The sequence below is a fragment of the Sorex fumeus genome, unplaced genomic scaffold, assembly GCF_029834395.1.
Source record: "Sorex fumeus unplaced genomic scaffold, SorFum_2.1 ptg000029l, whole genome shotgun sequence".
In the NCBI taxonomy this organism is placed as follows: domain Eukaryota; kingdom Metazoa; phylum Chordata; class Mammalia; order Eulipotyphla; family Soricidae; genus Sorex; species Sorex fumeus.
The window spans coordinates 7658555-7672185 of NW_026606086.1; the positions used below are offsets into that span (position 1 = coordinate 7658555).

Here is a 13631-nt window from a genome sequence, read left to right on the forward strand (position 1 = left end):
GGGACCCGGCCCGGGACCCCGGCCCTGGTGCCTTCTGGGAAGCCACAGCAATGCAGAACTCCGCGTGCAGGCAGAGGAGGCGCGGTGAGAACAGAGGGGCGGCTGGGGGCTCCCGGGGGCTCTCACGGGAAGAGGAGGAAAGCACAGGGAGGGGCGCTGCACGCCGCACCACAGCCACTCCTCCCGCAGAGACGCAGAGCGCCCAAAGGAGACAGGGAGGGACAGAAGGACGAGGGGCAGAGAGAGGGAGGGAGAGAGGGAGAGGAGACGAGAGAGAGGAGGGAAGAGAGGGAGGGGAGGGGAAAGGGAGGGGAGGAGGAGCGAAGGAGAGAGGGGGAGAGGGAGCAGCCGGTACTGGGGTGCAGGAGGCCGAGGATGTGCCGGAACCACCTGCTCACTGCTGACAATCACTCACGAGCCGTGTTTCCGGTGTAAGAAGGGAGGGCAAAGGTCGGGCGCAGGACCGGCAGCCGCGGGGCCGCTGCTCCGGGGACAGCCAGGCCGTGGTCTTGCTCCGATTGCCCCCGCACCCCGTTCCCTCCCGCCCACAAGCTCATTCTTGCTCCTTCTGAACGACTTCCTCTCTGGGCCTGGCCCCCCCGAAGATGGCCGAGTTGGCGTTGGCTACTTGGTTGAGGGGCGTCGCAACTGTCCGAGGTTTAAGCTGGAGTCGTGGTCTCTGCGCTCGCTCCTCTACTGTGGGCTCCCTGAAGTCCATGTTGGAGCCCCGGAGTGGGGGGCCGTCTCGGAAGCGACTGCCCATGGGGGGCCCTGTTCGTCGGTCACCTGGGCGGCTTCCTCCCCTGCCTCCCAGAAAGTCATCCCGGAAGCCTCTGTCGTCTGGTCCACCTTTCCTGAATCCAAAGCCACCTTTATCTTGTTTTCTGCCTTCTGCAATGTCCACACGAAGGGACCGGTCACCTAGCAGTGCACCATCATACGTCAAGGCTTCCTTAAGGGAATCCACCTCATCAAATTCTACATAGCAGAATCCTTTAAATTTGTCTGTGTCCTTGTCTCTGACGAGCCGCACGCTGCGGATGCTGAGGTCCTTGAAGATGGCTTCGATGTCGCCCTGGACCGTGTTGAAGGGCAGGTTCCCCACGTAGGCCATGTACGGGGGCTCCGTGGGCAGCTCCTTCTGGCTGCGGGAGCCATGGCCGCCAGCACTGCCGCGGGACCCCCTGCCGCCGCCGAAGCTGCTGTAGGCCCGGTCGTCGTAGGTATCGAAGTCCGCCATTTGCCGTGTCCGCTCCGAGAGGAAGCCCTTTTTTTCTTTTATTGGTTCACCCTGAGGTACAGTAACAAAGCTTTTATGTTTGAGTTTCGATTTCAATCATACAGTCATCCAACACCCATCCATCCCTTCACCAGTGCACATTTTCCACCACCAAAATCCCCAGTAACCCCCCCTCCCCCATTTCACACCTCCCCCTGCCTTTGTGGCAGACAACTTGCACAATACTCTATTTCTCTACTTTAGTTACCGTCAATATTTCGAGACCACACCCACCACCACTCATACCTGCCAAAAAGGCAATGCCAAACAATGTGTTTTGTATTGTTTGTTATGTATGCAATACAATGTTGCACAGCCAGAGAGCTTTAGGAGTTCTAAAATTTTAATAATTAGGGTCTGAAGAGGTCACTGCAGCAAATTGCTTGGGAATGAGTTTTGTTTGTGTGTCTCTGGATCCTGGCTGTGTGGGAGTTTAAGTAGATGGTGGCCGTGTGTGGCATCATCTTGGAGTCTCCTGGTGGAGGGATGGAGGAGTGCCCACTCCTCCCCTGTGGCGTTTGGCGCCACCTTCACTTGTACCAGGAACTTATCGCTGGTTTTTAGAAAATGGCTCCTGCCAGAGTTCCTGGGGGGTAGGTGGAGGGATAGTACCTACTCCTGTCTGGAGCAGTCCAGCAGAAACGGCCTATTGCAAAGTCCATGGCCATTTCTGTCTCTGCAGCTAGTTGCTCAGGACCGAGGTTCGTTTGTGTGTCCAAATAAGAACCCTTCTTGAGTCCTGTGTGGGTGGTCTGACTCTCATAGTCCCTCTGACAAACATGAGGCTAAGCGACTGGCCCTTTTCCAGCAGTCTACAACTCCTGTCATAAAGCACAGGGAGAGGAAACACAGATGGTTCCATGGGAATTGCACTGTGGCTTGTAGGCATTGGGTGGGTGGAGGGTACAAAGTACTCAACAACCCATGGGATAGTCAACATGGAAAACATTATAGGAGATGGGGGAATGTGCCTGCAGCACATGACCAGAGAATCAAACCTAGTTCGTGGAGGTCAGAAATGTAGCCCCAAGGAGATGGCATTAAACTGAGTTCTAAGATCAGGTCCAATCAGTTCTGTGCTCTTTAAGCTGCATTGCTAGGGGGTTAATAATGAGGATGAGGGTTAATAAAAGAGGATAGAGCAGAGGGAGAAGAATTATGAATGGGAGATTATTTCTAAAGTAAAAGTCCTCCCAATCATCCCTGTGACAATGGAGGTGTGGCTGTAAACTGAAGAGCCACGGTGACTACAGTACTTTCCAGAATGTTCTCAAAGGCCAATCCAGTGTCCCAAGAGCTTATTGATGCCAAATTTGTCAGGATTCTCCCCATTTCCTCCCTTTGCCCTCTGCATTGGGATTTGTGCAAGGCCTACCCTGAAGCTTGAGTTTGGAAACATGGCTTTGGGTGGTGCTCTGCTGACAAATCAAGGAAGCCCAAAGCCACCCAGGAAGCCTTTGAAAGTCCCTACTTCCTCACAACTAACTAGGACGTTGGGAGAAGACACCATAGGTAAGAACTAGTCCCTAGACCCTGCCCTAGACCCACCCTGTGTGTGACGGTGTGACGAGTGCAGTTCCTAGTGGGAGGAGTCCAAGGCTAACACTAGCTGCTATGCTTAGACACAAAATGGGTTCCAGCCAAGAAACAGCAGTGTATGCCTAAGAAACAATAGCTGTTGCCTTTGCTTCTGCAATGTAATCAGCTATGGGCATCAAGTCTTGGCTGTCTCCAGTCGAGTCACATGAAGACTCTGCAGCCCCAGATAACATGGTTCCTCAGCCCTATTTATTTACTTAGGATTGATCCATGGTGCTCTTCATGTCTTTGATCTTCACTGAATTTGGTACTTGAGCTTACCGATTCGATTATAAAGAGAATATAGCTTAACATATTTCAAGTGTTCATTATGGTGTGACACAGGACTGGACTTTGGGCTGTCCTCTCTGCCTATGCCTTATATTGGATGTAAGTTTAGGGGGAGTGAATATGTTTGTTTGTCTGCCTAAGAGACAAATAAATAGCACTTTTTGTTATTAAGTATTATCAATGTGTGGGAAGACTTTGCTGTCCTGACAACGTTATAATATCTACTACTGTAATATCTTAACATTTCAATATGATAGTTCCTTTTGTAGGGATTCTGTGTATAATATATTTGGAATCATTAATTTGTTAATTGGCAAAAATAGTTTATCTTTGTAGAGGTGTCTGGAATAGATTACGTAGCACTGTCCTCCTGTTGTTCATCAATTTGCTCGAGCGGGCACCAGTTACGTCTCACAACAAATTGTGAGACTTGTTGCTACTGTTTATGGCATATCACATACGTCACAAATAGCTTGTCAAGCTTTACAGTGTGGGCGAGATACTCTGGGTAGCTTGTTGGGCTCTCTGAGAGGGGCCGAGGAATCAAACCCAGATTGGCCGCATGCAAGGCAAACACCCTACCCGCTGTGGTATTGCTCAAGCCCGTGGAATAGATTATGCTTCAATATTAATTACAAAGAAAGAGTGGAATTTTTACTTGTCAAATTACTGCTGGTACTGAGGAGACGTGGGCAGTATGCTGTAGGTAGAATTCTTCCACCCTTTTATCTACTTGCAACATGAATGAGTCATGGGTAAGGCAGGAACCTTCTAATATTTCAGAGAGGATGTATTTGAGATTTTTATTTAGAGCTTTTTTTATTTAGAGCTTAGTGATATTTTTATGATCATCAGAAGTGTGCCATAGAAACTTTATCTTTGTTTATATAAATTAGTCTATAACAAAACTGGCTTTATTTTATCCTTTCACTTAAAGTCAGAGTTTCCAACACTCTCCTGCTAGTGCTGAAGGACTTAGCCCTGTGCATTCTGTGGGCCTCTAATATTGCATAGCTCAGTGACACTCCTGAATATGGTGAGCTAGTCTTCTTACATTGTTGCTCTCACACCGGTCCACAAACCAGCAGTTGAACTGTGCTAGACCACATAATTATTGCTTAAATAATTTTGAAGCATCCAAAAAGCAGATGTGCTAAACCTATGTTGTAGTTGACAGAGAATCACCACTGGGGCTCCTGGGCCCCCAAGCACTGCTTAGGAATCCCAAGCCCTACAAAAACTGTAATGATGCAGGTGAGTTTCATTGTAAAATATCTCTTTAGAAATGTGTAATGTAAAAACATATCCATCTGTAAACTCAAATGTCTATTATGCACAGGATGAATAAATTTAAAAATTGGAATATTGGGGGGCAGGAGAGATATTGCAACATGTGAGGTACTTGTCTTGCACAGGACAGCCCATATAGTTCCCTGAGCCCTGACAGCAGTGATCCCTGAGCACAGCCATGTGTGACCAGAAATCACTTAATCACTTAACTTCCCGTTAGTCGTCGATTTGCTCGAGCGGGCGCCAGTAACGTCTCCATTTGTCCCTGTCGCGTGCTAGTGTAGCCCAATGGCATCTGTTCGCTCAGGGAACATGAAGAGCCTCAAACCGATCGTTCATGATCTTCACTAAGAAGTCTGACCATCTGGTAGGTGGGCGGCCACGCGGTCTTTTGACATCCCGTGGAATCCAGTCGATAACAGCTCTAGTCCAGCGGTCGGCTTTAAATCTCATTACGTGACCAGCCCATCTGATTTTTGACACCTTGGCAAATGAGACAGCGTCCCTGATTCTTGATCGTCGAAGGATATCGGAACTCCGGATTCTTTCTCTCATTTGAGTGAAACGTGATATTCCAAGCATAGCTCTTTCTATTCTTCTTTGGGAGACCTGAATAGCGTTCTCATCTTGTTTGCGTAGGGCCCAGGCCTCTGAGGCATATGTTAATGCAGGAAGAACAGTGGAATCAAAGAGATGTGCCCGGAGCCGGAGGTTCTTCGTCCTCTTAACTATTTCTTCAACGTTCTTGAAGGCGTTCCAAGCTGCTCTCTTCCTCCTGCTCAGCTCGGGTGCCAGGTCATTTGTCATGTTGACTTCTCGACCTAGGTACACATAGCTGATGCATTCGGAGATGGTCGTTCCATTGAGAGCGAATGGGGCATCAGGAACAAGGCTGTTTCTCATAAACATTGTCTTCGTAAGATTCAGCTGTAGTCCTACCTTTCCACACTCACGGTCAAAGTAGGCCAGCATTTGTGCTGCTTGGCTGATGTTTGGTGTTATTAAAACAATGTCATCAGCAAAGTGGAGGTGGTGTAGTTGCCGACCATCTATCTTCACTCCCATTCCTTCCCATTCCACTCGTCGCATAATGTTCTCGAGGGTGGCACTGAAGAGTTTCGGTGAAATGGTATCACCCTGCCGCACCCCTCTCTTGACATCAACGATCACTTCTTTGTAGAATGGTGAGATCCTGGTAGTGAATCCGCAATACAGCTCACGGAGGATCCTGATGTATTGGGCTTGAATGCCCTGATTGGCTAGGGCTTCAATGACCGCTTCCGTCTCAACAGAATCAAAGGCCTTCTTTAAATCAATGAACGTTAAACAGAGCGGCATCTTGAACTCCCGAGAAACTCATTGAGATGAGCTTGGTTATCGTGTGGATATGGTCGATGGTGCTGAATCCTTTGCGGAACCCGGCTTGCTCGCATGGTCCTTCATCTAGTGTTCTGCCAATCCTATTTAGGATGACTCGAGTGAACAACTTGTAGATGACAGACAATAGGCAGATCGGGCGATAGTTGCCAATGTCATGGATGTCTCCCTTCTTAAACAGTAGTACGGTCCTGCTGGTTTTCCATTGGGACAGAACCTTGCATTCTGACAGGTAGCGAGTGAAGAGCCGAGCCAGTGTATTGATGAGTACTGACGGCAGGTTCTTCAGGTGTTCAGGTCTGACCTTGTCTGGGCTAGGTGCTGTTTGTTTCTTTACCGACGAAATGGCGTGTGGGATTTCGGAAGGGAGAACGTTGGGAATGACATATCCATCCTGTGGAATTTGGTATGTCGGCAAGTGGACATGGCTATCGAAGAGATTTGAGTAGAAGTCATGGATAATCTTCTTCATTGCCGTTTTGAAGGATGTGATGGATCCATCAGGATGTCGGAGGGCAGTCATCTTGGTCTTGTAGTTGGCAAAGGACAGGTGGGCGTTACGAATACTTTTCCCAGCTTCTGCTGCATCTATCAGTACTTCTGCTCTTCTCTCTTTTTTTTTTCCCTTTATTGTATTTTATTTTTTTTTAAAGTTGTAGATTTACAATTTTTTGTGCTTTGGTTTCAATTATACAATGATCAGATACCCATCCCTCCACCAGTGCCCATTTTCCACCACCATGGATAATATCCCTCCCACCCCCATCCCCCCATCCCCCCTGTCTCTGTGGCAGGGCAATCCCCTGTGTTCTCTCTCTCCTTTTGGGTGTTGTGGTCTGCAAAAGAGGCATTGAGTGGCAAACATGTTCAGTCCATAGTCTACTTTCGACATGCATCTCCCCTCCTGGGAGGATCCTCCAAACATCCTTTATTTGGTGCTCCCTTCTCTATCTGAACTGCCCTTTCCTCTAGGATACCCGGCTGGCCTCTAAGTTATGGAGTAATCCTCCTGGTGCTGATCTCAGCTATTCTTGGGTATTAATCTCTTACTTTGTTACTTTATATCCCCCAGATGAATGCAATCTTTCTATGTCTATCCCTCTCTTTCTGACTCATTTCGCTTAGCATGATACTTTCCATATTGTACCACTTGTATGTAAATTTCATGACTTCATCTTTTCTAAGAGCTACATAGTACTCCATTGTGTAGATGTACCAAAGTTTCTTTAACCAGTCATCTGTTCTTGGGCACTCAGGTTTCTTCCAGTTTCTGGCTATTGTAAAGAGTGCTGCAATGAACAAACAAGTGCAGATGTCACTTCGACTATACATTTTTGCCTCTCTGGGATATATTCCCAGGAGTGGTATTGCTGGGTCAAATGGGAGCTCAATTTCTAATTTTTTGAGAATCGTCCATACTGTTTTCCAGAAGGGCTGAACCAGTGGACATTCCCACCAACAGTGAAGGAGTGTCCCTTTCTTGCCACATCCACGCCAGCATCGGTTGCTTTTGTTCTTTTGAATGTGGGCTAGTCTCTGAGGTGTGAGATGGTATCTCATTGTGGTTTTGATCTGCATCTCCCTGATGATTAATGATGTAGAGCATTTTCTCATGTGCTTTTTTGCCATTCGGATTTCTTCTTTGAGAAAGTTTCTGTTCATTTCATTGCCCCATTTTTGGATGGGGTTGGATGTTTTCTTCTTGTGGAGTTTAACCAGTATTTTGTATATCCTGGATATCAACCCCTTGTCAGATGTGTATTCGGCGAATATCCTTTCCCATTCTGTAGGCTGTCTTTGTATTTTGGTCACTGTTTCTTTGGAGGTGCAGAAGCTTCTTAGTTTAAGATAGTCCCATTTATCTATCTCTGTTTTCACTTGCTCGGCCAGTGGCGTGGCATCTTTGAAGATACCATTAGCTTCAATGTCATGGAGGGTTTTGCCAACTTTATCTTCAATGTACCTTATGGTTTCTGGTCTGATGTTGAGGTCTTTAATCCATTTTGATCTTACTTTTGTACATGGTGTTAGGCAGAGTTCTGAGCCTATTTTTTTGCATGTAGCCGTCCAGTGATGCCAACACAATTTATTAAAGAGGCTTTCCTTACTCCACTTCACATTACTTGCACCTTTATCAAAGATTAGATGAGCATATGATTGAGGAGAGATGTCAGTGTATTCAACCCTGTTCCATTGGTCTGCAGTTCTGCCTTTGTTCCAGTACCATGCTGTTTTAATTATTACTGCTTTGTAGTACAGTTTGAAGTTCGGGAGGTTGATTCCTCCCATTTTCTTTTTCCCAAGAATTGCTTTAGCTATTCGTGGGGGCTTATTGTTCCATATAAATTTCAGGAGTGTTTGCTCCATTTGCTCTTCTCTCTTTAAGGTCTTCCTTGATCGCATCTCTGCACTGCTTTGCGAGCTCGAACGTCAGCTTGCAGTTACCTGAGGCATGCGCCAAACCACGCTGGCAAATTAGCTCAAGAGTTTTCGAAGACAGGCGTTTTTTGGGTGGCTATCTCTCTCTTGGCGTTCCTTGCACTTTCATGGTGGTGCTGAACCAGTTGATCGTATTCCTCGTCAATGTTGTCAACAATGGCATCTTCCCATGTTGCCGCAATAGTGCCAAAGAGTTCCCAGTTGGTGGTCGTTCTGGGAGTTCTCTTTTTGAACTTTGCAGCCCTTTCTCCCTGCTTTGTTAAGTAGAATTTTGCATGAAGGAGGTGGTGGTCCGATCCCGTTCGAAATTTTGGGACAACAGCAACATTCTGTGACCAGAAAAACAAAGATAAATAAATATTAGTTGTCTCATTACTACTAAGCACTTAAAGTTCTATGTATTGTTAATAATATTTTTCAAAATATAAGTTTTTTACCAAAAAGGTTTTCAGACTGTCTAGAATCACAGGAAACAATACTTTAAATGATTCAAACAGATCTGGGGCAACATCTCAAGGAGAGCTTATTGTATGTCTGACACATTTTAATTCTCTAGAAAGTAAAGAAGTCATGATAAATGTAATCTACATTGACAGACATCAGTTCTATATGGTAGATAGATTTATACTTGTTATATTTGACGTTTTCTGCAATTTAAAAGCTCTATATTTGAATGATATGCTGAAAACTATTTTAAAAGAATGTACATAAAATATTCATGGTCTTGTCCTGTGGGTGGTTATGTTATACAGGCAATTTCTTTTCTTTCAATTTTTCTGTACTTTCCTAATTTTCCTATTAGAATAAATGACTTTTATAATCATTAGAAAAACAAACTCACCTTCTAATTTTCCAACAGCCAATCTATTTCATGCCTCTGGGCTTTAGCTACAAAGCAGAACATTTTATTAAAGTCTTGTGTAGAGGGAAACAACAAGGAAGTGAATTTCTATTTGAGAGCAAATGCTCCTTAAATAAAATGAGTCAGAAACTCAAAGGTGAAATCGAGAGTTCAGAGATAAATCCTCAGGTACGTGGACGGTTAATCTTCACTAAGAGAACAAAAAATATGAAGTGGAACAAGGAAAACTTCTTGAAAAAATGATGCTGGAAAAATGGGTTAGTCACATGTGAAAAACCGAATTCAGACCAATCTCTAACACCATGTACAAAAGTCAAATAAAAGTGCATTTGAGGAGTCAAAGAGATAGTACAGTGGGTGAGGTACTTACCTCACATGTGACTGATGCAGGTTCTATTCTCAGAACCCCATCCTGTCTCCGGAACCCACCAGGAGTGAACCCTCAGGGCAGAGCCAGAGTAAGTCCTGAGCACACTCGGATGTGACTCCAAAACAAAATGAAACTAAAAATTGATGAAAAACCATGTTATCAGGCCCAAATTAATATACTACATATATCCACTACCTCAAATACCCAGCCACCACCACGGTTTAGGTCACTTTCCAGATGCTGAATCCTTTTCAGAACCCGGCTTGCTCTCATGGTTGTCCTTCATCTAGTGTTCTGCCAATCCTAATCAGGATGACTCAAGTGAACAGCTTGTAGACAATAGAAATAGACAACAGGCAGATCGGTGATAGTTGCCAATGTCATGGATGTCTCCCTTCTTGTACAGTAGTATAGTCCTGCTTGTTTTCCTTTGGGACAGAACCTTGCATTCAGACAGGTAGCATGTGAAGAGCCAAACCAGTGTATTGATGAGTACTGATGGCAGGTTCTTCAGGTGTTCGGGTCTGACCTTGCCTGGGCCGGCTGCTATTCACTTCTTTACTGATGAAATGGAGTGTCAGATTTCAAAAGGGAGAATGCTGGGAACACCGTATCCATCCTGCGGAATTTGGTACGTGCGCAGGTGGACCTGGCTATCAAAGAGATCCGAGTAGAAGTCATGGATAATCTTCTCCATTGTCATTCTGGAAGATGTGATAGATCTATCAGGATGTTGGAGGGCAGTCATCTTGGTCTTGTAGTTGGTGAAGGACATGTGGGCATTGCGAATGCTTTTCCTGGCTTCTGTCACGTCTGCCATCACTGCTACTCTTCTCTCTTTGAGGTCTTCTTTTATCGCTTCTCTGCACTGATTTGTGAGCTCAGACTTTCATGTGTGGTTTCCTGAGGCTTGTGCCAAGCCACGATGGCGAATGAGCTCAAGAGTTTTCAAAGACTGGCATCTTTTTGTGGCTATCTCTCTCTCAGCATTCCTCACACAATCATGGAGGTGCTGAACCAGTCGATCATATTCTTCATCAATGTTGTCAAGGATGGAATCTTCCCATGTTGCTGCAATAGTGCCAAATAGCTCCCAGTTGGTGGTCATTCTGGGAGTTCTCTTCTTAAACTTTGCAGCCCTTTCTCCCCACTCCATAAAGTAGAATTTTGCACGAAGGAGATGGTGGTCCGATCCCATATGGAATTTTGGGACAATTTCATTGTGGAACCATCCACTGGGAGACTCCCATGTCCAACGTTTAGATTTGGCCTTCTGGAACTGTGAGTTACCATTGATGGTCTTGATCGACATGATAAACTCAGGGTCTGTCTGACAGTCTGTCACCCTGTTCGTTCCATTCTAGGCCAAGGGTGCTGGTGTGGAGTTCTTCAGCTGATCTTCTCGGTCCTTTCTTGGCATTAAAATCACTGACAATGACCTTGTAGAAGGTGTGGTCTTCTTTATAGAACTTCTCCAGCTCCATGTACAACTTCTCAATTTCTCCTTCATCATAATTGGATGTTGGTGCATAAACAACGAAGACAGAAACTGCTGGCAGTGAGCCACATAAGTCAACACAATAGTCAAAATCTGGAAAGAGCTCAAGTGTCCAACCTGGCACCTGAGTTGCGCAGGAGGAAGAGAGTGGCTTGCAATGCCTTCAGGAGCGTCGAAGAAATAGCTAAGAAGACAAAGAACATCTGGCTCCAGGCCATCTCTTCAATTCCACTGTTCTTCCTGCATTAGCATATGCCTCAGAGACCTGGGCCCTACAAAAACAGGATGAGAACGCTATTTGGGTCTCCCAAAGTAGAATTGAAAGAGCTATACTTGGAATATCACATTTCACCCAAAAGAGAGAAAGAATCCGGAGTTCTAACCTCCGTCGATGATCAAGAATCAGGGATGATCCCGCCTCCTCCAGATGGAACCCTGGTGACCATGAGCCTCTACAAGCATAGCTCAACTATGCGAGAACCAGGATTTGGACTTTTCCTCTGAACTGCCAGGATCGCCCCGGACCCCAGGTAACCTCTGACTCCAGAAGTCATGCCCACAACCCTCCCCCCAGCGCCATCTTTACAGCACACAGCCACAGAGAAGAAAGGCTGCGGGGGCGCTCCACAGCTCCCGGAGAATGCACCAAGTCCCGAAGAGAGCCAAGATCACCGAGAAGTCCCAGATGGGGTAGGTCCTGCATCCCACCTCCTCCAGATGGAACCCTGGTGACCATGAGCCTCTACAAGCATAGCTCCAGTGTGTGGGAACCAGGACTTTTATTTCAAACTGTGTGGCCGCTTATGCGGCCACACGACATCTCCCAGTATGCAAGGTGATCAATGGAAAGTAAATCATGAACGTTTCTCCCTGAAAACCAGGCTTAACTTTTATACAAGCCACAACACCCAATGGGAGAGAGAGAACAAAAGGGAATGCCCTGCCACAGAGGCAGGGTGGATTGGGGGGGTGGGGGGTGGGAGGGATACTGGGATCCGAGGTGGTCGGAAATGGTCACTGGTGGAGGGATGGGTATTCAAAATAAATAAATTAATTAATTTTTAAAAAAAGAATCAGGGATGCTATCCCGTTTGCCAAGATATTGAAAATCAGATGGGCTGGACTTGTAATGCAATTTGGAGATGACTGCTGGACTAGAGCCATTACCCACTGGATTTCACAGGACGTCAAAAGATCACATGGCCGTTCACCTACAAGATGGTCAGATTTCTTCATCAAGACCCTGAACGATCTATTTGAGGCTCTTCGTGTTCCTGGAGCGAGCAGACACCATTAGGCTACACTAGCATTCAACAGGGACGAATGGAGACATTATTGGCGCCCGCTCGAGCAAATTGATGAGTAACAGGATGTCAAGTGATCAAGTGATTGAAGAAAACATAGGTAGAACATTCTATGACATTGAATCTAGAGGTATCTTTAATGATTCAATGGTACTGGCTAAGCAAAGAGAAACAAAGATAACAAATGGGATTCCATAAAACTAAGACTATTTCGCACTGCAAAAGAAACAATGACTGGAATAAAAAGAGACTCAAAAGATTGAGAAAGAATATTTTCCCATCACTCATGTGATAAAGGGCTTGTATCTAAAATACATAAAGCACCAATAGAGCTTTACAAGGAAAAAAAACCCACCCCATCCCAAAAAGATGGGGGTAGGGAGTAAAGAAGAAGAAATACTTCTTTAAAGAAGACATACGTTTACCAATACTTCCATGAAAACAATGTTCTGCAGCACTTATAATCATGGAAGTGTAAGTCAAAACAACAATGGGAAAACATCTCTCACTAGTGAGACTGACACATATCACAAAGTACATAAACAACCAGTGTTGGCATAGATGTGGGGGGAAAGGAAGCCTCATCTCCTGCTAGTAGAAATGTCTACTGGCAGGAATAGTAGTTTTACTGAGAAGTGTTGCATTGTCTCATATACAAGATAAAAAGAAGCATAGTAGGGGAACAACCCATGCCCCAAAACAACACTTCTCAATAAAACTAATAATTGGGCTTCCATATGGCACAGCAATTCCACTTCTTGGCTTCTACCCAAGCATTCAAAAACTCTATTCAGAAAAGATATTCACTCTCTTATGTCCATTGTAGCACTAGTCACAGTAGTTAAAATCTGGAAAGAACCTAAGTGTCCAAGAATTGCTGAATGAATAAAGAAATTATTGTACACATACATAATGGAACACTACTTGGCTATAAGAAAAGACGAAGTCATGCAACTTGCTATGTAGTTGTATCTAGAGAGTATCACGCTGAGTGAAGTCGTCAAAAGGAGAGCGACCATCACAGGACGATTTGTCTCATACGCAAGATATAAAGAAGCATAATAGGGCAACAACCCATGCCCCAAATCAACAGAAATGGAGAACTGATCTTTTCTGAAAAAAAGTTAACTTCTGGAGAGACAGAGGTGGAGAAGGACACTGGGACAATGGTGGAGGGAAGTGAAAACTCTGGTGGAGGGTGTGATCCTGAAATGTTTCATGCATGAAATCCTACCATCAACAATATTGTAAACCATGCTGCCTGAAATAAAAAATTTAAATAAATAAAGTGTTTAATTACAAAAAAGTAAATAATGGAGGGGGTGCAAAGAAAACTAAATTTT

The 13631-nt window shown here is 45.3% G+C and overlaps 1 protein-coding gene across 1 annotated transcript; it reads right to left on the reverse strand.

Annotated features, from left to right (window-relative positions):
• Positions 1–335: 335 nt before the first annotated feature.
• LOC130024757 (eukaryotic translation initiation factor 4H-like) lies at positions 336–1260 on the reverse strand. The gene has a single exon (XM_056115485.1). It carries the CDS (start codon positions 1238–1240, stop codon positions 554–556), a length of 687 nt encoding a protein of 228 aa, XP_055971460.1. The 5' UTR covers positions 1241–1260; the 3' UTR covers positions 336–553.
• Positions 1261–13631: the final 12371 nt, after the last annotated feature.

Coding starts and splice junctions, on each gene's coding strand:
- LOC130024757 (XM_056115485.1), bottom strand. CDS start 1,240: ATGGCGGACTTCGATACCTACGACGACCGGGCCTACAGCAGCTTCGGC.